General features: G+C 43.0%; 1 protein-coding gene across 1 annotated transcript in view; it reads right to left on the minus strand.

Annotated features, from left to right (window-relative positions):
* The window catches only part of LOC149320959 (uncharacterized), a 44,658-nt gene extending 25,674 nt beyond the window's left edge, over positions 1-18,984 (minus strand). Inside the window, exons 1-9 of the mRNA XM_089537531.1 lie at positions 18,891-18,984; positions 14,688-15,172; positions 11,715-11,810; positions 8,974-9,204; positions 6,829-6,851; positions 5,317-5,432; positions 4,603-4,666; positions 1,928-2,024; positions 590-857 (exon numbers count right to left, since the gene is read on the minus strand). Of these exons, the coding sequence (XP_089393657.1) occupies positions 590-857; positions 1,928-2,024; positions 4,603-4,666; positions 5,317-5,432; positions 6,829-6,851; positions 8,974-9,204; positions 11,715-11,810; positions 14,688-15,172; positions 18,891-18,972 (1,462 nt within the window). The 5' untranslated portion in view covers positions 18,973-18,984. The remainder of the gene's footprint in view (positions 1-589; positions 858-1,927; positions 2,025-4,602; positions 4,667-5,316; positions 5,433-6,828; positions 6,852-8,973; positions 9,205-11,714; positions 11,811-14,687; positions 15,173-18,890) is intronic.
* Positions 18,985-24,430: the final 5,446 nt, after the last annotated feature.

The raw sequence follows: 24,430 nt of genomic DNA on the forward strand, positions 1-24,430 counted from the left end.
AACATTTTATCGATATTAAAAAGCGAGGGAAACATTTCCAGAACATTTTCTCGTTCGAACCTCTCCAGAAAATTGACTTCACTGATTGAACCTGTGACTTTTTGGAGAATATACTTGGCACATTTGTGAAATCAACGATAGTTAGGATTTCAAACTATAACGAAACAACAAAACATTTCTGGCTTCCTCCATGAAATTCTATTCCTTACTAAACATAAAGCCTGTACGTAACTTTATAATCTCGCAGACTTCTTGGCACACTGCCTGTTTAATCCTCTAAGAACAAACTTCCCGAGAGAAATCTTGAGAAGAGGGGGAGAAAATCAGAACTTATCCTCTGAATGGGTGGAGGAGAATTTTAGGGAGTGGAACCAAAACACTTTCTGGTAGAAGTTGGAAAAGGGCTCTTGACCAACAGATCATTGATTCAGTCACCCTGATCTGGGGAGGAAAGCCTTTGAGGGTCAGCTGGCTGAGCAGCCCTAAGGAGAAACTCAGATATAGCCTTGGCCATACACTTGAAAGAAGGGCAAGAGAGTGTCTCCTGAGAATGAGGCTCCAGAGAATGTGTAAAGATGGTCTCCTGTACTGGCATCAAAAAAGGCCACTCGCCCACCAGCACAGTTCAGAGAAACTCGAATCTTCTCGAGCTTCCCATTTGGAGACACAGGCAAGTAATGAGGATGGTTGACCGCCCTGTACTGACCTTTCCATTTCCCTACAGCCCAGATCCCTTCCTCAGTCCCATAGATAATGTCACCATTTCTCTTCACAGACTTCCTGGCGACCCCAACGATCCACTGGTCTTCGTTTCCCACACGGACTTCCCAGAAATGTCTCCCAGTGGTGAACTGTTCCTTTCCCAGCACAAAAGGATTTGTGTTGAATCTCTTCGTTTTGGCAGGGACTCCTTGACCTTTCTCACTCCATGTTACACTTTTATGATGCTCAGACAGTCTGAGTTTGGGATGAGCTGTGTCTGGATCCAGAGTTACCATTACTGTTGGGGTGAAGGGAAAAGGTAAGGAGCTGCATTATTCGCCTGGCTGAATAATTACTGTGCTAAATCTAAGCACACCACAGGAATCCCCCGCCCAGATCAATGGACATGCACGCACTATGGTTCCCCGCGACATCTCTTTCGCCGACAATTTTTTTTTTTTTTTTGCAATCTTAGAAGGCTGGAAAGAATGTGCTTCATGCTGGAATGTTTATTTTAGAAAAATCCAAAATGGGAAGTAACTTTTAAAATTACATTTATAATAAATCTATATTCACGTAAGGCCTGAAGATTATGTAAAATAAGCAAAACATGTAGAGGAAGCAATTAACTCTAAGAAGGTATATAGGTACAGTCGCCCCTCTATATCCATGGATTCTTTATCCACGAATTCAAGCATCCATGGCTTGAAAATATTGTTAATATATATATAAATTCCAAAAACAAACCTTGATTTTGCTATTATTTATAAGGGACAGCATTTTATTACCTCACTACATCTAATGAGACTCGAGCATCTATGGATTTTCCTATCCATGGGTAGTCCTGGAACCAAATCCCAGCAGATACCAAGGGCCCACTGTAGTAGACATTCAGAAATACATTTGAGAGATGCTTTAAGGATTGGAAAGCATCTGATACTGAGGGATAGGAGGTTACTTGGTTTTATTTTTATTTGTTTTCATTTTTCTTTTTTTACTCTTTCCTTTTCTCAAAAAAAGTTAGAAAGTACAGTCGGCCCTTCTTATACACGGATTTGCCATCCGTGGATTTGAGCATCTGCGGATGGCAAATCAGGAAATTGTCCCCAATGGCGGTGGGCGTGCACGCACACCGCCATTGGGGACAACTTCCTTCTCCCTCCCCTCCCTCGCTTGCCTCCTCCCTTCCCTCCCCGCCTCCCTCCCTTTTCTTCCCCTTACTTACCTTTAAAGTCTCGGCGTGCCTGCTTGGCCTCTGCCGCCGCCGGGCAAGCCGGGGTGGCAGCAGCGGCGGCGGAGGCCAAGTCTTGGCTTCCTCGCTGCTGCAGTGAAAAGGCACGATGGGGGTGCTGGAGGCCTCTTGGCCCCCAACAGCACCGCCACCGGGCCTTTAACGCGGTGGCGGTGAGGAGGCAGAGCCACCGCGCCGGAGGCTTTCAAGGCCTCTAGTGCCGGCATCCGGCCTCCTCCATGCCTCTGCCGCCGCGGAAGGGCCAGATACCAGTGCTGGAGGCCAAGAGGGCCCCAGCACCGACACCCGCCCCTTCCACGGCGGCAGCGGCGGCGAGGAGGCCGGGTGCCAGTGCCGGAGGCCTTGAAGGCCTCTGGCGCTGCTGCCCTCCGCGCCTCCTCTTCGCCGCCTCCGTGCCTTTTTTTTTAAGAGGAGGCGTGCCGCCATTGGGACAAATGGGATTTGAGCATACACGGATTTTGGTATACGTGGGGGGGGGTGTCCAGAACGGATCCCCCACGTATACCAAGGGCCCACTGTATGTTTTATAAATGGAAAATGGTTCTTCATTCATGTAATAATAAAGTATTTTACCAAACATGCCTTATTGAATTGCAAATTATATTGTCTAATATAGAAATATTTGGTGTATATTGTTGGCCAAACCACACTGCAGTAATAATCCAGTTTGAGACCACTTTAACTGCCCTGGGTCAATGTGTTACCAAGTTTGGTTTTATATAAAATTTTGGCTCCATGCGGTCTGTGCTATGACCCCTGACTTACCCCATGGAGGATCTGCCATTAATCTAAAAGCGGAGAGACCACGTAGGCAGCTCACCTGACCCAGGCAGAGCCCTAGAGAGAGATGGAATTCAAATCTTCCACAGGAAGTTTGGGAGTCGCCAAACCAGATTCGCCTCTGCTTGCCCAAGAAAGACAATAGACCTGGCTTCTCGCTTAATGAGCCAGTGGTCAGCTTAACAACTCAGCTTAACGAATTGTGTTTGGACCTAATGTATTGTGCAACACATTGCTTGCTCTCGGCTTAACAAAGCCCAGGCAAGCAACGCCTTTATCTAGCAAGCCTCATAGCCTCGGGATACATTTCCTCCTATATTAATCCTGGGTTTTCAGACCCTCTCTGAGCTTTCGGAGTAGAGCTTTGAGCTGTGCTAAACTTTAAGCTAAAGGTGAGATCACACTGTCACCAGGCTGCAAATTGGTCTATACCAGTTGTAACCTTGCTCCAAGCTCCCGCGGCCCTCTTCCCTTCGCTTCCGCGGCCGTGAATCACTGTCCATCTAAGCTGCATCGGACTTCCTGGAGAAGACGTCTAAGTTAGTATTCCCTAGCGGTGCCTCTCTTTCTCAAACCTATCTCCCTGAACTCACCCCTCCCCTGCTATAGCATTGGATGTGTGTGTGTGTGTGTGTGTGTTCCCCTTTTGCTGTGTGGTTTTCCTTGTGCTGTAATAAATGTTACTAGTTTAATTGTACCTAATTGGTATCAGAGTCTCTTTTTTTTGGGGTGTACTGACGACCTCTGGTATACACTTTGGAACACGATGCCGGCACGTGGTATTGTTAGGGCCACCTCTCGGCTAAATTTGAGCTAATTAAAAATTGCCCTAATTCGATCCTTCCTAACAAATGCTAGGGAGGTCTGGGAACTGTAGTTTTGTGAGACATTTAGCCTTCTCTGACAGAGAGCTCTGGTGCCACAATTTAAACTACAGTTCCCAGGATTCCCTAGCACTGAGCCAGGGCAGTTAAAGCAGTCTCAAACTGAATTATTTCTGCAGTATGTATTGGCCCTGTGTTTATATGCTGGATTTTTGGGATGAAGATCAATTTTGGTGGAGACCCAATGACTTTCTTTGTGTATTTTTCAAAATTGTTAGTTTCTATTTTTTTTTAAATGGTTTGCAATCTTTTTATTCAAAATATTGACATCAAGTTGACAACGTTCATCACTGGGGATAGAATTGGATTGGGGAGGGTAAAAAAATGGAATCAGCTTCCCTCTGACTCCAAAATGCTGAGGAGAAGCAACTGTGGAGGACCTGTGCCTTCAGGCCCTGTTTGTGGACTTCCCAAAAGCCTCTGTTGGGCTGTCAGGCCTCATTTCAGTGAACATTTAAAACCTGGCAGTTCACATGTGTTTTGTGCCCAGTGATCATAGCTTGGTTCTGGTCTCTTAATTTGTAGACTCCCCCCCCCCCCATTTTTTTTTTTTTTTTTTGGCTTTACTTTGTTTACATTGAATTCTTAAAATTGTTTTTAAAATTGATTTCATTCTGCCAACCTCTAGATATAAGGTTGGATGCAAATATTTGAATAAATAAATGTTATTGGAAATAGTATGATAGACTGAAATCCAGGTGACATCCTCCTCCAATATGAAGTGGATCTCCACTTGTATGGATCCCTTGGTATGCATAGTCACATTTACATTCCTAATCAAAAGTTACAGGTATATGACATTCGAATGTGTGAGCTCACTGCGACTCCTCATTTATGTGTGCTCATTGCATGTAGGAAAATCCCATGCACTGGTGTAGTTTTATTGCCTTTCCACTACTAATAATTTAAACTACCACTGTTTCCAAAGTCTACAGATCTAAGGAAGTGTAACTAGCCCGACTGGTAAGCTGTCTCTGCCCTTGCTATGAATTTGATCCTCTACCAAGAAATTTACCTTTGTGCATCTGAAATCCATACAGCAATGCATCTGGATAAAAAAAGGAGACAGAGAAAAACTCAGGACCACATGGCCAAATGTACAGTTCTGATTAACAAAACATCCATTCATACCATTCCAACTATTGTTTCCTTATTTCAAGAAAAGGACTAAATATAAATTGAAGGAGATCTGGCAGCAAGGAAATACCTCTTGCAACTGTAAGCTGTTTGTAAATAGCAACACTTTTCCATGCATATTTACTCCATACATAATCACAAATGTTTTGAGTGCAACTTATTTCCAGTTAGGAAAATGTAATCCTGCAACCTAGATAATGGAAATTTATCTCTATAGTTACTTTGAGGGTTGAGGTAGCTTATTGTTTAGGATGGCTACAGGAACTCAAATGGACCTGAGCCATGGACAACATATGGAGAAAAGTGCCCATGTTGGTTTGGGAGGTTACATTTTTAAAAAACGTTTTTTCGATGCTCTGTGCATAATATGGTTCAGGAGTAGAGCAATCTACAGTTGCTTTCCCATTATATCCCAGATAGTATATGAACTGATCACATAAGTTCTACTGGCAATAACACAAGATTTAAGAAATGGCAATCTCTGTCATCAAGCCTGTTATGTTCTCTTTGCAGATGACTAATATAATGATTAACACAAATATGTGCAGACATTTCGATTACCTTTGAATTGTTTCATGATGCCATCCAGTAAGGGGTTAATATCAGTCAAGTCCCAAATCTTAAACCTCAGCTCTGGAGGGAAAGGTCCTGGATCCTCAAAAGTCTCCTTTGCTTTGCTTTGGTGAAGAAAAACAAAGCCCATCAGCTGTCCAGTCAAGTCCAGAATTTCCAAATACAACAAAGTAAAGGGAGAGGACAACCTGAAGGCAGAAGGAGTTGCTCTAAAGGAGGAGATTTTTTTCCTTTCTATTGTTTAATTTCTATCCCCCCTTTCTCCCATAAATGAAATTCAAGCCTTCTTATAGCTGCTAATAACCAAGAAGTAACTGGAAAGCCAAAACAAGAAGCCCACAGCTTTATCAGTCAGTCTCACCGGTTATGGCCCATTCAATGCAGACAAATGCCTTGTCTGCCCTTTGTCTCTTGATCACAAATTCTTTGACTGCAATGGCATCACTCTAATCACAGATGTTACCAAAGACGTGTGGGGAAAAAGAAGAGGATTGGAACATTCCTCCTAGCACACGCTTCATAGTGAACTAAGCATTCTCTAAGCAGTTTACAATGCAATAGCCAATTGCCCTCAACAAGCTGAGTACTTATTAGGATGGAAGGCTGAGCCAACCTAGAGCCGTCTGGGATCGAACACACAACATTGTGGCTACAGGACCGGCATTTAAGCACTGCGCCACCAGGGCTCCTCTACTTTCCTAATATTTCTTCTAAAAATTTCTTCCTGAAGAAGTCTGAAATAACCTATATCAGGAACATGGCACACCAGCAACTCCTGCTCCCTCATGAGTATCCAAAGTGTGTCCCAACGGATGGCATGGAGTTGGCCAGCATAGATGACAACAAAGGTACAGGTTGCACTAAATGCAGTTACTGGCTTTTCTATAACTTTTGCTTGGTCTTAGTTCAAATCACTCGAATTTCCCAAGCTAAGCTTGTTGTCTGCTGAGATTTATGCTAAAAAAGATCTGTTCTTATTTTCCACATTCCCAGCTGAGGTGACTTACTGAGTCTCTTTTTCTTTCTCAGAGATTTAATGGGTATACATTAAAGCAGAACATAGGATGGATGTGTTTTCACAACACAAAAGGCAACACAATGCAATACTGCATTTCTACCGAAAATGGGCTCTATCCTTTGAGATGTGATTGTTTTTTATTAAAATATTATCTGAATTGCAAATATAATTAATTGCAAATATAATAGAATATGCTATTATTAAAAATAACAAATAGCACGAGTGACAGGATTTTACATTATTTCAGATGAGTTCATGTGTGTTGTAGTTTTCTGAGAAATGGACAGAAAAGAAAGCAGCTATTAACAAGTCAGCTATTAAAGATATTCAGAATTTAACTGATGGCCTTATTAGCATGGAATGTTGTACTGTGCTACAGCTAATTTTTTTTTAATTGTTGTATTAAGTATACTACAGAGCACCGGAAGATTTTCTTTTTTGAGACCTCCACAGCATTATGGAGGTTCAGTGGGTCTACTTACGTGTCCAAAATTATGCTCAGATCCTAGAAGAAAGAAAGACAAGAAAAAGAGTTCTGTCACACACATCACTTTATGGGATTCACCTGGTGGCACTTCTGCAGAACTACACAAGCCCACTAAAGGACTGAGAATAGATGGAGCATCCTGCAGAGAGAATTAAGCAAACCTCTGCTTGTATCCAGTGGCATCACTAGGAGTGTATGCCAGTGTGGCCCACACTGTGGGATATCCCAGAAGAGGGGAAACATCCAATTGGGCCCTTCCCTCTATGCGCCATCATCGTGTGCTCCCCATCCTGGCACAAAGTTGTCATGTGCTCCTTTGCATGCCATCCCCATGTACTCCCTGTCCCTGTGCACCGTCACCACACAATCAACGCCCCTGCACATTGTTCCCGTGCGCTTTCCCCTGCATGCTGTCTCAACCTTTTCTTCATCAGGAATAGGAAAGGGGTGGCATGGGGGGATGGAGCATGTGCCAATCTGGAAGCCACACCTCTAAAGCCCAATCCTCCCCTGCACTGGGTGACACCAGGTGCAGGAAAGCCACTGCTTGAAGCTTGGGCTCTTGCAAGAGAATGAAGCCAAGGGGCATGTTGATAGAGCGGTATTCTTGGAGCTAGGCAGAACTACTGTGGTGACACCCGGTTGGGCCCTCCTCCTGCTGCAGGGTAAGAAGAGCCGATCTGACCCCTCCTGACTTTGCTGCAGTGGTGCCGGTCTCCTCATGAAGATGCAGACTGCACCGCAGTAAAGGAGAGGGCCAAACGTGGTCTTTTGGCAATCCCCCAGCAGCCTCCTCACTTCCTGAATTATACCAGGGGTGGGCAGATGTAACTTCCAACCTATCACAGTGGAAGTATATGGGAGTGGCAAGAACTCTGAGAGAAAAAACACAAAAAGAGTGAGTTAAGAAAAGAGGGAGATTTAGCAGAGAGTCTTGAGAGAGAAGCTGGAAGTCCAAGCCAACACCTTAAGAAGGAAGGGTCTGGGGTTCTGTGTGGTGATGTGATAAGAGACTCTAGTATCTGCTGACTTAACAGTTCAACAATACCTAGAAGGCCCTATGATTTCCATCCCTAGCTTGAAATAGATATGCTGTTAGTGACATCCAGTCCTGAAAAGGTCCATGAGAGAAACCATGCTTCATGAGATTGTAAATTAATCATGTACAACTGCTGTTCCCAAAACATCTTTAAAAATGTTAATGTTGTTGTTGTTTCTTATCCACTTCTCCCCAAAGCGGGGTACAACACAGAGTAGAACACATACAGTTATTTATCCATTAAGAAGCCAAGCCCTCCCTCCAGCCCATCTCCCTTGGTCCAGGCCTCGAAGGTAGAGAAGAACTGCTGGACCTGATCCCCTTCCCCACCAACACTCCCTTCTCCTTTTGTGTCGTGTCCTTTTAGATTGTAAGCCTGAGGGCAGGGAACTGTCTAATTACAAAGATTGTATGTACAATGCTGTGTAAATTTACAACACTTTATAAATAAAGGTTAATAATAATAATAATAATAATAATAATGATAATAATAATAATAATAATAATAATATTTACACACTGCAAGAATACAATTAAAACACATAAAGATAGGATACATTAAAATCATACAGCATAAAATATCCTAATTTAAAATTAATAGTTTGAAATCCATTTGGTAGACCAGACAAAATACTTGTTAATATTTTTTACCTTCTACATTCATTACACTTTCTTATTATTTATTTGTTTTTGTTTTTATTTTAGGAAAACCTTATTCATCTGTATGACATATTCTTCTGTTTCCAACATGTGTTTCTTTGTTATTTACCTGTTTTACAATTTTGGCTTTTGTGTTCTTTATTGCTGATTCTATTTTGTGCTTTTTCCTGTTTAGTATGTTAAAATTACAGTAACAATTATTTTTGAAAATAGGAAGGGCTTTCCATCAACAATACTTAGCAGTTTGTATCTACACAAGGAAAACTGAATGCACCTGTTAATTTATTGATTGATTTGAGTTATATCCTGATCAGCTGCATGCAGAGACGGTTTTTAATACATCAGACTGGAACCCCGTTACTCCTTTCATAGCTGAATAAAACGTTTTATAGTTGAGGTTTTGTCTCGGAGGGTTGCCAGGTGGGTTTCTGCTCAGCTTACCTGCAGGAGTTCACTTGGGGGCTGCTGATACTTCTCTTCCATCTCCTTAATGAGACTTTCAAGACAGGAGAGATCCCTGGACAGTTTGGCCAGGTACCCTTCCCTTTTCCTTGCAATCTCCTCCTCCACCTCCTTGATCTGAGCCAGAAGGTGATATTCCTGGTCTTCCAGAAACTGGTGAAATTGTCTGAATTGGGCTACTGTCATTTCCTTCCCTGCTCTTGTTTGTTTCTGCAATGAGTGGACAAAATGAGAAGGAGGCTAATGGTTTTTTTTTTGGGGGGGGAAATTGTAAATCTTCACAGCTATAAAACCAAAATTCAGACCTACAAGGCTTCTCACCTGTTATTAACACTTTTAAAAGATAGATCATGCTCTTTCAATTCACATAGGCCTCTTTGCCTCAGGAATGTATTAAGGGTCTTGAGTCTTCTGGATTTTGTATTACATTTGATACATGTTTGTTGAATAATTGTTCTTTCCCTTGGGCAAGTCACACTATCTCTGGAGTATATCACACGGAGATTTTTGGGGGGGTTTTGCGGCTCAGATCCGACATGAGTGCGAGACCACAATACAAATTCACGTCGTATCATGACTGTTATCAGACGCGATTCCTATCTATGGGTGCTCCTTCCGTGGTGCTTCCGCAGTGATTCCAAAGTGACCCTTCATTTTGGTGAAACCAGAAAAAAAGGGAATTCACAGAATTCGTATTCAAGCTCGCTTCAATTTCACTCCAATTTGATCTGGTGTGGAATGCAACTTTGCTTCCGTCCCGGTACACCCCTCCAAACCTCCAAGGTCCCACACTTCGCATGATGCCATGCTGCAATTTTGCCCCATTTACTTCTGGTACTTCCCCCCCCCCCCAGCTTCCCTTGCTGCCGAGGGGAAATGCAGTGTCCCCAGTGGAAATGCTGGGGAAAGGGCAGAAATCTACTGAGGAATGAATATATTCACGTTTTAATGTAAACAGGAGATATGCTGGCGAGGAGGGGGAAAGCGGCTGTTTCTGATGCCCTGGGGAAGGCTGCTTGTGTGACTGGAAAAAATGGACCACATATCCCAGAGAAAGAGGGCTAGTTTGGTTGAGACAGGGGACCCTATCTATCTCCCATAGAAAGGCTCCTTGTGTGACTGGAAAAAATGGACTACATATCCCAGAGAAAGAGCTCTAGTTTGGGTGCCACAAGGGACCCTATCTATCTCCCATACAAAGGATCCTTGTGTGACTGGAAAAAAATGGAGCACGTATCCCAGAGAAAGAGTTCTAGTTTGGGTGCCAAGACGGGCTCTAAAGCCCATAGAACATGAAGCAATCTTTCACGTGAGGCTAGCATTCAGATCCAAAGGATTTACTTCCAAGTAAACCTGCAGCTTCTACACTGATTATTTTGCAGTTAATAATAATAATAATAATAACAAAAATTCCTTAATAATAATAATAATAATAATAAATGGATGGGGGCTCTGACACGGCAGATAGATGTGGATGTGGCAAAAATAGATGAGGAGAATGACAGGAGAATAGATGTAGATGTGGATGAAATGGATGGGGGCTCTGACACGGAGGACCCCTTTGAATTTGGCTGCCAGGGATGGGAAAATAGAAGGGAGTAATTCACGTGAGGCTGTCATTCACATGAAAGTGGAACCAGGCTCCCTTCTTCACCCCGGAAGTGCAAAAGTCCAGGATGCCTTCAGAGCCCCACTGAGCATGTGCAAGGGTCCCAATTTGAATCAAGATGAATCCGCATGGTATGCACTGGTGTGGTAATACAATGTGCACTCACTCCACTTTGCATCACGTGACTTGCCTTGGATTCGATTCCCCCTCGATTTGGAAGGACAACGGAAGGGCAACCAGGTGTGATAAAACATTCACGTTACGATGTGAATTCGCATAGCTGAACCAGGAGTCACCCTGGATCTGAGCTGCATAAATCTCAGTGTGATAAACTCCTCAGTCTTAGGGGAAGGAAATGGTAAACCTCCTCTGAACAAATCTTGCCAAGAATAGTCACATAATAGGTTTCCTTTAGGGTTGGTTTACTTTGAAAATGACTTGAAAGCACAGAACAACAACAACAACAACTGTGAAGACACACCCAACTAAAGGTGGTGGCAGGTTTGGGTGTGCAACGCCGGTACCCTGGTGAGATCAAACTCTTCTACCCAAAAAAGGCTCTGAAGCTGAATGTAAAGTTCAAAAGGGGGGAAATTTAATTTAAAAGACAAAATAAAGAGTTTTCTCCTCCCCAGCTCTAAACAAAAGGTACTTTACAGTTTCAGCAATCTTCCGGATGTCATCTTTCTGGGTCTGATGTTAGTTTGCTCTCCTCACTCAATGGAGCTGGTGCAGGGTCTTTCAGCTCTTGAATTCTTTATTCACTTGTAACTAAAATGGCTAACTTGGTAACTAAAATGGCTAACTTGTAAGAAATGCCCTTTCCGGCTGTCTGGGCCTGTTTGCCACCAAAAAGACCAGCTCTCTGCCTGCTCACAGCAAAGACTGTTCCCAAACTAAAAGCTTCCAGCTACAACTGAGCATGCTGGGAAAGGGCAAACCAAACCTGGAAATAATGCAGGGGAATCCTACAGCTCCTCCTACAACTAATACAAAGAACTTTTCTACACTAAACATACTATGGCCTGAACCAATGTGAAAGAAAATGCAGGGGGAAATTCAATCAGTCTTGGCAGGACATCACAGCAACAACAACAATATTTACACTTACAAGTAGGTTTTGGCCTTCTCTTTCTGTTGCTGCTTTATTTGCCAAAATGCCATCTCTCTCCTTCTTCAGATCCTCCAAACGAATACAGAGCAAATCCTAAAGAGAGAAAGAAAGTTAAGGTTTATTATTATTATTATTATTATTATTATTATTATCCTGCTTTTCCTTCAATATTGGGGCTCAAAGCAGCTTACAAGTTTAAAAGCACCGTACAATAAAATACATACAAAAGTGGCTGTTTTGTCCCAAGAGCGATGCTATGGACTTTGGGTGTAGTAAGGCCTCTGGCTCCCGGGATCACAGCCAGAACAAAAGACTTGTCCACAAATTTCTAAAGTTTCAAAAGCTTTACTGGTTATAAACACAAATAACATGAAACTGATTTCTTCTTTCTCAATAGTCCTTCCTAAATACCTTGCTCTCTTCTTGGTGGATTCTATCTTTCTTCTTCTGAGGACTATCTTTCTTCTTTTGTGGACTTATCTTTTTGTCAGAGGAAAATACTCTCTCCAGGTCTGACTTGGCTGAAAACTTACTACACACAGAGACTAGCTAGAGGGAGACAGTATAAGACCCTGGGATTTCCCACAATCCTTGTCTTTCTTAAAGCTGTAGATCTCTCTTTTCCCTTCTAAACTAATACATAGAAAAGCTAATATAATCTCAACTAAATATATGTCTCAAGAGCATCAAAGATGCTCTGGAGGCATGACAGTGGCCATTAAAATATAATTAAACAATTACAGTATTAAAACTAATATTGTCAAAAAATAGAATATGTTTAAAAAGATAAAAACACTTACAAACCATGCACTTTAAAGTTCTTTAAAAGTTTTCTGTATCAAAAGCCTGTCTGAATAAAAAAAGTCCTAGCCTGCCAATGGAAGGACAACAAGAAGGGGGCCATTCTGGTCTGTCCCCCTGCGAAGGCAGCCATGGAAAAGATCCTCCCTCTCTCATGCCCCCACCAACTGTGCTTGTGATGGTGGTGGAATGGAGAGAAGGGCCTCCCCTGAGGATCTCAGAGCCCGGACCGGCTCATATAGGAAAATACAGTTTGCCAAATAGCTTGAACCTGTGCCATATACGGTTTTATAGGTCATGACCAGCACTTTGAATTAGGCCAAGAAACAAATTAGCAGCCAGTGGAGCTGTTTCAACATCTATAACCTGCCCCCATTAACAGCCTGGCTGCCGCTCTTTGGACCAGCTGAAGTTTCTGAACACTCTTCAAAGGCAGCCCCAAGTGGAATGTGCTAAAGTAGTCCAAACAGGATGTAACCAAGGCATGTAAAAGGTCATCAAGACGGATCTCTTCTGACAGGCTTTCCCTGATTGACTGTCCCAGTCCCACTGATATGGATTGCCCAATGCCTGCCTTAAGATTTCTCCCTCTAGTTTTGTTTATTTTTAAGTGATTTTTCTGTCTTTTATATGATGTTGTTCTATATCTATGCAGTTTAGTTTTAAGATTGGGGATAAGGGAATTATGTATTATTATGTATTTTTGTATTTTTATTTATGTATCATTGTTGTTACCTGCCTCGATCCGAAGGGAGAGGTGGGAGAAAAATATATTATTATTATTATTATTATTATTATTAATTATTATTATTTACCACCATGGCCAGATCCAGCATTTCAAAGAAGGGGAGTGGTTGCTGCACAAGTTTTAGAATGTGCAAATGCACTCCTGGTCACTGCAAAGACCTGAGCCTCCAGGTTCAGAGCTGATTCCAGAGGTATTTCCAAACTGTGAACCTGTGTCTTCAGGGGGAGTGTAACCCAGTCTAACACAGGCTGGATCCCTGTTCCCTGATCTGCCTACCATCTGACCAGGAGCACCTCTATCTTGTCTGGACTAAGTTTCAATTTGTTTGTCCGCATCCAGTCCACCACTCTCCGAGGAAGTGTGTTCCACTGTTGAACAGCCCTTACTATCAGGAAGTTCCTCCTAATGTTAAGCTGGAATATCTTTTCCTGTATCTTGCATCCATTGCTCTGGATCCTAGTCTCTGGAGCAGCAGAAAACAAGCTTGCTCCGTCCTCAACATGACATCCTTTTAAATATTTAAACAGAGCTATCATTTCACCTCTTAACCTTCCCTTCTCCAGGCTAAACAACCCCAGCTCCCTAAGTTGTTCCTCATAGGTTTCCAGACTCTTCACCATTTTGGTCACCCTCCTTTGGACATATGGCTCCAGTTTCTCAATGTCCTTTTGGACACAATATTCCAGGTGAGGTCTGACCAAAGCAGAATAGACGGGCACTATTACTTTCTTTGATCCAGACGCCATACATCTATTGATGCAGCCTAAAATCGCATTGGCCTTTTTAGCTGCCACATCACACTGTTGACTCATGTTCAACTTGTGGTCTACTTGGACTCCTGGATTCCTTTCACATATAGTTTCAGATCCTATATCTGTGCATTTCATTTTTCTGTTCTAACTGCAGTACCTTACATTTTTCCGTGTTGAATTTTATTTTGTGAGTTTTGGCCCAGCTTTCTAGTCTATTCAGGTTATTTTGAATTTTGATCCTGTCCTCTGGGGTATTAGCTGCTACTCCTAATTTGGTGTCATCTGCAAATTTGATAAGTATGCCCCCAATTCTGTCATCCAAATCATAGATGAAGATGTTGAATAGCACTGGGCCCAAGATAGACCACTGTGGGACCCCAGTGGTCACTTCTCCAGGATGAAGAGGAGCCATTGTTGAGCACCCTTTGGCTTTGGTTGGTCAATCCTATTGCAGAGGCTCTTCAGGCTTCCTATTGTTTCTACTGACATGATAAAAATACCAGTTAAACATGAGTCCAGTTTCCTTCTAATAATTTCTTCTCAATATTCTACCAAAAAAAAAAAAAAAAGATTTTTTCAAAATGTGAAGGCTTATCAAATGTCAAACTTAATTCTTACCAGTTCTGGGAAAATAGAGGGATAGAAACAGATATAATAATAAAAAATAACCTTGTATTTTTGGTAAGCTTCCTCCTGAGGAATAACTTCATGATTTCGGTGCTCCTTGGATCTGTCACACACCGCACAGATAGGGATTTCATCATCCTCACAAAACATTTTCAGGGGCTCCTGGTGTTTCTCACAGACTTTCCCCTTTCTTTCATCCTCTTTTGGCTCTGGAAGACTAAATCTCTTGATTATTTCTACAAAGCTAGCCAGCTTGCGATTTGGCCTCATTTTTGTTTCCTGGATCTTTTCTCTGCACTGAGGGCAAGAGGCGTCTTGGTCTGACTTCTCCCACCATGGGGCCAGGCAGGATTTACAGAAATTGTGCCCACATTCTGTCATCACTGGATCCCTGAAATATCCCAGGCAAATGGGACAAAGAGCTTCCTCGCAGAGAGCCTGGATGGGAATCCCAGCAGCAGCTCCATCTGTCTCACCAGGAAGAGAGAGTTTTGCTCTTTTTGGCCCCATTGACTGGTCAGTTCCTTCTGGAAAAGGAAAAAAAAAACATGTGGGGAAACAGGATGAGTGGATGAAACAGTCTCCAGACAGCAAATACAATGGACCCACCATATCCACACAGACTTCGTATCTGTAGCTTTAGCCAACATGCACCAAACCTGAAGCTGCCAGTCAAAAACAGCACAAAGTGCTCACACATTTACCCCTCCAAAAAAAATTATTACTAAAAACTATGCAAAAGGAAGACTTTTATGTAAGATTAGGTATAGTATATACAGTTGTCCCTCCACATTTGCAGGTGTTAGGAGTGAAGGACTCCTGTGAATGTGGAAAAACTGCAAATAACAAAAGCACTATGTTTTTACCCAAGGGAATGCCTCTCTAGGTCCACCAGTGCAACTCTGTGGTCAACATCTGCCAGACAATGACCATAGAGTAGCGCTGGAGGAGCTACAAATGCCTAGCAGAATGTTATCTCTAGGAAGCTCTAGGTCCTTCAGTGTGATATTTCGTTAAAGTTGACCATAGAGTTGCGATGGAGGAGCTAGATATTCCTACAGAGAAAATATTAATGAAATCAGTGAATAATCAAATCTGCAAAAGTGAAAGTCACAAAGGTTGAGGGCTGGACTAGGACTATGGGGACCAGGGACCAAATCCCAGCTCAGCCATGGAAACGCACTGGGTGACCTTGGGCAAGTCACACTCTCTCTGCCTCACAGGATGGCAAGGGCAAACTCCCTCTGATCAAATCTTGCCAAGGAAAACCTGTAATAAGTTCACCTTGGGTCTGCCGTAAGTGGGAAATGACTTGAAGAAACACAACCACAACAACAAATATTGTCCAAATCGGTGTATTATACAAAGAGAGAGAGAAAGAGAGAGCCAGTGCATGGATCTGAGTGTTGGGCTATGACTCTGGAGACCAGGGTTTGAATCCTGGCTCAGCCATGGGAACCCACTGGGTAAACATGGGCAAGTCACATTCTCTCAGCCTGTGTGGATGGCGAAGGCAAACCCCCTCTGAAGAAGCTTGACAAGAAATACCTGCAATAAGTTCACCTTGGGGTTGCCATAAGTAGGAAATGACTTGAAGAAACACAACCACTACAATAACCATAAAATATGCAGGGATAGCTGTGTTGGCCATTTACAATGTGCTGGTTTGTTTACAAAAATAAACACAATAACCACAGTTTTCCTTCCACTCCCACCAACTTCAGTTCTTTCTCTGTGTGTGCGTGTGTGTGTGCGCACACACACACACACATATATACATGCACACACTTGCCCCTCCATATTTGCTGGGGTTAGAGGCACAAGACCCCCGTGAATATGGAAAAACCGAAAATAACAAAAACACCATGTTTTTACCTGTGAGTGAAGGGGGAGGGTAGCAAGCCCTCCCAACCTATGCCGGAAGGGTCCTTGGAGCACCCAGCAACAAAGAAAGTCCAGAGTCCAACTGTAGCTCAAAATAAGCACACCTTTATTCTCCATACGGGGTGACAGCTGCCTAAATGGCAATTCCAAGACTGTCACCCCCATTGTCTTTCTTCAAACCTTTTATACATTTTAAAATGCAAGCATAGCTTAACCAGCATCTTCTTTTGGGTTAACTTTCAACATCTCCCAAAACCAGTTTATTGACTCATTCCTGTCTTCCTGCCTTCCTGGCAAGTTTCCACAGTTCTGGTTAATCCTTCACAATCCCATTGTTCCTCTTTATCCCTAGTTTGCTTTAGCCATGTTGTGCTATAATCATTAAACTGTCCAACTGTCTTTTAGACTTTAGGTGTTTGTTCCTCTCATGAGGACACTTCTGTCTAGGTCCTCCAGGGAAACTCTATAGTCAACATCTGACAGACACTGAATATAGAATTGCACTGGAGGAGCTACAAATGTCTAGTGGAGTGTTCTCTCTAGGTCTTTCAGGGCAACTTTTAGTTAAAGTTGACCACAGAGTTGCACTGGAGGACCTAGATATTCCTAGATATAACATATTAATCAAATCTGTGAATAATCAAATCCGCGAATAATCAAATCCGCAAATATCAAAACCGCAAATATGGAGGGATGAGTGTATATATGTATATGTATATGTTGGTTGCTTACCAGTAACTTCTGAATGCTTCCATTTAGAAGTATTTCTGGAGTTGTCACTCTGTTCCTTTTCAGACCAGGGAGCCTTGGCATCCTTCAAGGATTTATCCTTAGATTCCCCCCCCCCCCCCCCATTTAGAGGTAGAAGGATGAGCCACCAAAGAGCCCTCAAGGGCAAGGACAGAAGCTGGTCTCAAGGCCTGCTTCCAAAGAGCAAACTTAATTTTTAAAGTATTTTGTGTATTTGGAGGGTGATATGGCTATTCTAGCAGAGTTTATTCCTGAACTTTCGCCAGCAGCTGTGGCTGGCATCTTATGCTTCAGATCCCTATTTTTCAGGGTTTGGGTGGCCAAGGACTTGCAGAGAGGGCAGGTCTTAGCATTATGGGGCTCTCCTAAACACAAGATACACAAGCCATGGCAGTCCAAAGTAGTGGGGATTTTACCACCGCACTTGCCACATCTCTTGAAGGAGGCCATTTCAATCAGAGTTGAGGTATCCAAGTTGGAAAACAGAGACAATGGTGAAACAGTCCTGTGATCGGTCGATCAGTCAACAGTGTCCAAGCAAATTTCCAAGAGAATGGTCAAAGACAAGCCGTTTAGTTCAAAATCAAAAGTAGAAGCAATTCACTAGTAAAGTTCCTTCGAGCTGTTAGTGCAGTGGACAAAAGGAGCTGGGCAAAGAGTGGGAAGGGATTGGGAACACTAGGGGCTTTATATAGAATGAGAGGAACTACCGCCAAAAAGTTTTGCCTAGTGATTCCAGAAGTTTTCAAACTTTACTGTGCAGGCACAGATCTAACCCATTGTGTGTATTCACAGATGACTACTCAATATATGTGTGTGTGTGTACACACACACATTATTATTATTATTATTATTATTATTATTATTATTATTATTTATATCCCACCTCTCCCTGTGGATCAAGGCAGGTTAGTTTGTTGTTGTGTTCCTTCAAGTCGTTTCCCACTAAGGTCGATTCCATCATGGAGTTTTCTTGGCAAGATTTGTTCAGAGGAGGCTTGCCATAGCTTTCCCTTGAGGCTGAGAGTGTGTGACTTCTTGCCCACAGCCATGGTCACCCAATGGGTTTCTATGGCTGAGCGGGGATTTGAACCCTGGTCTCCTGAGTCATAGTCCAACACTCTTAAGTCTATAACATAAGCGCTCTCTCTCTCTCTCTCTCTATATATATATATATATATAGTGCTGTGTGTATGTGTATACACACACACACACATATATAGAGAGAAGTCATATATATACACACACACTATACACACACCCAGTGGGTTTCTATGGCTGAGTGGGGATTCGAACCCTGGTCTCCAGAGTCATAGTCTAACACTCTTAAGTCTATAACATAAGCTCTCTGAGGACACTTCTCTAGGAATCTCTAGGTCCTCCGGTGTAACTGTGTGTTCAATGTCTGACAGACACTGACCATAGAACTGCACTGGGGAAGCTATAAAGGCCTAGTGGAGCGTTCTCTCTAGGAAGCTCTAGGTCCTTCAGTGAGACTGTTGGTTAAAATTGACCACAGTTGAACTGGAGGACCTAGATATTCCCAGAGAGAACATATATTAATCAAATCTGTTAATAATCAAATCTGCAAATATGGAGGGATGAGTGTACTTTTATTAGTGCCGGGTGACCAGAGAGGCCTTCCTTCTCCACGGCACGTTCTACATTTCAGTCTTCTGTCCATTTTTAGCATGGCTAAGAAGCATAGATTTACGTTTCCGTGAGTGGACTAGGCCGCAGCCACAGTGGTAGTAGTTATGTGTGGAGAGTGTTGAACCACTCATTGTGGGCACTGACCATAAAAAGCAACAGAGTGGTGGCAGACTCTGATAGGTGGACTGGAGTGTGTTGTCAACTGCTGATTGGACAGGAAGGAACTGTCTTGAAGCCAAATTGTATACGCTTGTCCCGCCACGTAGGGTTCCCATATCCCGCCTGGGGGCGGGACTTTCCCGATTTGGGGCGGGTCCGCACGGTCCCGCCCCGGTTTGGCCCCGCCCCCGGGACTCCCCCCCCCAGCGAGTCCTGCAGGCTTGGCTGGGGCTTGGAGGACAGCTGTCTTCCAAGCCCCAGCCATGCCCAGGGGGGTCCTCCGCGATCGCGGAGTCCTCCAGGCTTGGCTGGGGATTGGAGGACGGCTGAAGCCAAGCCCTAGCCATGCCCTGGGGGCTCCTCTGCGATCGCGGAGTCCTCCAGGCTTGGCTGGGGCTTGGAGGACGGCTGAAGCCAAGCCCCAAACCTCTGCCTGGCTGCCTCCGTCTCTGGGGGGGGGGGGGAAATCCCGGGGGTGGGGGCAAAACGGTGACGGAGGCAGCCAGGCAGGGGTTTGGGGCTTGGCTTCAGCGAGGCCCCATTCCCTTGCCTGGCTTCCTCTGTTGGTGACGGAGGCAGTCAGGCAGAGGAAAGAGCCTTTCCTCTTTCTCCTCCTCCTCTTCTTCTGCCTCCTTTTCTTCCTCCCCTTCTTCTTCATCTTTTTACTCCTCTTCGTCTTCCTCCTCTCCTCCTCCTCCTCTTCTTCCTCCCCTTCTTCCTCTTCCTTCTTTCCTCCTCTTCATCTTCTTTCTCCTCCTCTTCTTCTCCATCTCTTCTTCTCCTCCTCCTCTTCCTCCCCTTCTTCCTCCTCCTCTTCTTCTTCTCCTCTTCCTCCTCCTCTGCCTTTTCCACTCTTCCTCCTCTTCAATGCCCAAATATGCTGTTTGGAATGGGGGGGGGGGGGGAGGTTAGCCAGAAAGGGAAGTACATTTCTGCCATCTGTCTAGGAACAATGCCAAAATGTCCTCCATTTTGATCATGCCTAAGAAACATGCATTTATATTAACATTTTTAAAAAAAGCATCAGTTTTTTTTGTGTGTCCTCCATTTTTTTAAAAATGTGTCCTCCATTTGAAAATTTTGTCCTACTTTTGTCCTACATTTGTCCCAGTTTGGAGGTCCAGAATTATGGCAACCCTACTTCCAGGGGTAGGGATGGCCAGCCTGCTGCTCCTCCTCAGCCTCAGAGGTCTCTGTCTCTCTTTCCCTCTCAAAGGCAGCCTGGCAAATGGAGCCCTGACTGAGGAGGAGGAGGAGGAGGACCAAGAGAGACAGGGGCCCTAGTGCTGCTTCCAGGCCTGGAAGCGCTCCCCATCCAGAGCCATCCCGCCTTAAGGGCGCTTCGTCTGAAAGGAGGCAGGAAGCGGGCATACGCAGCTCCAGCAGGCCTCCTTAATAATAATAATAATAATAAGCACATTGTGTGTCACAGGAGAGAGAAGGAAGGGGATTATAAAACACTTCACACACACACAAAAGACGGGAGCGTTACACAAGAGAGGGAGCCGCCATTTTATTGCACATTGTTATGATGATGATGATGATTTGGTTGGAAAAGAAAGTCACGTGATGCGCCCCTTCCCTCCCTCCCTCACGCGCCGCAGTAACAGCGTCGTCGTTATTCGCCGTTCGCGTTATGTGATCATCGTCACTCTTCTCTCTATTAATGCCTAATCGTCCATTTTGTTTTGTCTCCCTTCCATAGGGAGAAGTGAGCAAGAGATGATGATGATGATGATGATATGACGATAGTATTTTACACACACACACACACACAGATATACGCACACATATACAGATACACAGCTATATATACACATACACATATATACACACACACATGCTAATCTCTATATCCAAACACATATGTATGTGTATATATATATGTGTGTGTATAGGCTGTGTGCGTGTGTATATATATATATATATACACACACACACACAAATACACAAAAATATATAGACAGCCTATATATATATACACACACACATATATATATACATATACATAAATATATAGACACACACATGTAGGTTGATTAATAAAGAATGGTGCAAAAGTATTTTTTATTTACTATTATCTATTATATTATCCTCTCTGTTGTAAGCCGCCCGGATTCCCAGTGACTGGGCAGCATATAAATAAATCCTATTATTATTATTATTATTATTATTATTATTAAAGCTGTTCTTATTAGACTTTGCACCATTCTTTGTTAACCTCCCTCTGTGTGTGTGTGTGTGTGTGTGTGTGTGTGTGTGTGTAGAGAGACATATATTAATCGGATTGTTGTGTGGAAAGGCAAACAGAAGCACCAATTCGGAGCAAACATAGGCCAGGGTTAACAATTGCTGGGGGAATATATTTTTAATGCATTTTTACTGTTGTAACCCACCCGGATTCCTAGTGATAAATCATTTATTATTATTATTATTATTATTATTATTATTATTATTATTATTCCCTGATAAATGTCTCCTGTAGACGGAATAGTTGCAACAGGGGCGCTGCCTTGTATCTCCTTCTCCTCCCTCCCCGCCTCCCTTTTCATAATGCAAACAATGCATCCACACTGCAGAAACAACCCAGTTTGAGACCGCTTTAACTGCCCCCCCCCCCGGCTCAGTGCTAGGAGAATCCTGGGAACTGTAGTTCTGTGAGCCCTCTATGTCAGAAAAACAGCTCTGGGGCCACAAGAAACTACAATTCCCAGATTTTCTATTATATTTTACTGTTGCATTTTTAGCACTGTATTTTTGTATTTATTGGTAAAGTTCTAAGTGTTTTATTCTGTCGTAAAGCACCATGGGCATTGATGGCACTAAATAATAATAATAATAATAATAGTAATAATAAGTTATTGTATATAATAATAATAATAATAAGTTATTAGTGTTTCTTACCACAGTCACCATGCAACATTGCACCATGTACATCAATGGCACTAAATAATAATAATAATAATAATTGTAAATAATAATAATAATAGCTATTGTAAATAATAATAGTAGCTGTTATTGTTTCTTACCACAGTTACCATGTAACACTGCACCATGTACATCAATGGCACTATATAGTAATAATAATAATAATAATAATAATAATAATAATAATTAGTTGTTATGGTATATAATAATAGTAATAATTGTTATGGAATTGCTGTTGTTATTGTTTCTTACCACAGTTACCATAACAATAACTTCTTCCCACAAACCACAATTAACAGACACACATCAGTTTTTTTAAAAGGGGAAGGTATACACATATTAAAGCTAAATCACAATCCAAAAAATCGTCTGGATAAGCCTAGTGGAAGAGACTGGTCTTTAATGATGTTCTTTAAAATTGTAATTCCATCGCGTGGAGCTATGGTAGTTAAAGTGGTGTCAAACTGGATTATTTCTGCAGTGCAGAGGCAGCCCGGGTGTCTCGATTCCCCCTTTGGCCTAGGAAGGAGCTCCCACAAAGAAACCGCCACCCCTTCACCTTCTAAATAAATACATCTTAAGGCGTACTTGGGGAAGGAGGGGAATCTAGATCTCCCACTCTGCTGCTGCCTACATTTTTCTTTAATGTCCTCCGTTTTGCGGTGCTTTGCTTATCCTTCGTGGTTAGGAGTATCTCTAGTCATCCTAGATTGAGGCTGCAACCGCCCTGCAAAAATAATCCGGTTTGATACCACTTTGACAGCGGTGGCGCCATGCTGTAGAATTCTGGGATTTGTAGTTTGTTGGGCCGCTCAGGGTGAACAGGTGTCATAAATGCAAAGGCGAACAAGGCACTGCAAAGTGTAGGGCACTCAAGAAAAATGTAAGACATAACAAAGTAAAAGCTAAAAACATGCAAATATAAATTTCTGCTTCTTAGTGATGCTCAAAATGGAGGACGTTTTGAAATTCCTCCTGGACAGAAGGCTGAAATGTAGGACATGTCCTGGAAAAGGAGGATGTCTGGTCACCCTGGTTGTGTAGCAGTTTGACCATGGAGACCAAGGTTCGAATCTAGGGTTCAAATACAATACAGGGTTTGACAGTTACACCTTTGCTTTCTGATGGTTCAATGCACACAAACCTTTTTTTCATGCTTGTTCTTGATGCGTGTTGTTGTGTGCGTTCAAGTTGTTTCCAACTTATGGCAACCCTAAAACAACCCTAAAGCAACCCTACCATGGGGTTTTCCTGGCAAGATATGTTCAGAAGAGATTTGTCATTGCCTTCCCCTGAGGCTGAGAGAGTGTGACTTCTTGCCCAAGATCACGCAGTAGGTTTCATGGTCAAACTGGGAATTAAACCCTGGTTTCCAGAGTTGTAGTCCAGCATTCAAACCACTAGACTGTGCTCTCTCTCTCTCTCTCTCTCATTGGTGCAGCTTCTGCCTCTTAAGATGCGTGTTTCATTTAAACAGCTTACCTCCAAAGTGACCCAAAGCAGCTTTATTTTGGCCTGTCTGTTCCGGCCCACAGTTACCAAAGAGAACCTGGGTTTAATTTTGGGCGTATAAAATTCTTGTAGACTGACAGCTGTACTTAAACTGAAATGCAACTGAGAAGACAGTTTGGGTAGTCACATCCAGGACAGTGGGCAAGTGGTGCATCTGTACTGTAGAAATAATACGCTCGTCCCTCCACTTTCGCTGGGTTTAGGGGCACAGGACCCCGATGAATGTGGGAAAAACCACAAATAACAAAAACACTATGTTTTTACCTGAGAGGACACCTCTCTAGGAATCTCTAGGTCCTCCAGACATTGACCATAGAATTGTGCCGGAGGAGCTACAAAGGCCTAGTGGAGTGTTCTGTCTAAGAATCTCTAGGTCTTTCAGTGTGACTTTAGGTTAACATTGACCTTAGAGTTGCGCTGGAAAACCTAGATATTCCTAGAGATAACATATTAATAAAATCCATGAATAATCAAATCTGCAAAATCCAAAGCAGCAAATGTGGAGGGACAAGTGTACGCCGCTTTAAGTGCTGTAGCTCTATCCTATGGAATCTTAGGACTTGTAGTTTTACAAGACCTTTAGCCTCCTCTGCCAAAGAGTACTGGTGCCTCACAAAAATAAAAGTCCCAGGATTCTGTAGGATGGAGCCATGGCAGTTAAAGCGGTGTCAAACAGCATGATTTCTATGGTGTAATATCCCTCCTAGTTTAGGATGATCATAGCACAGGCCTGAAGAAGAGAGTGTCAGGTGGTCATTTTCCATCATGTAAAGGCAGGGGAAGATGATGGCCACTGAGAACACTCAGATCCTCATGATCTCCCTCTGAGCCAAAGGAGTGTCAGCAAGGGAGTCTGAGGCATGGCACCCTCCAGTCCACTTCCCTCTTTCCCAGATCCC

The sequence above is a fragment of the Sceloporus occidentalis genome, unplaced genomic scaffold, assembly GCF_023333645.1.
Source record: "Sceloporus occidentalis isolate IW3139 unplaced genomic scaffold, rSceOcc1.0.p SCAF_1, whole genome shotgun sequence".
In the NCBI taxonomy this organism is placed as follows: Eukaryota; Metazoa; Chordata; class Lepidosauria; order Squamata; family Phrynosomatidae; genus Sceloporus; species Sceloporus occidentalis.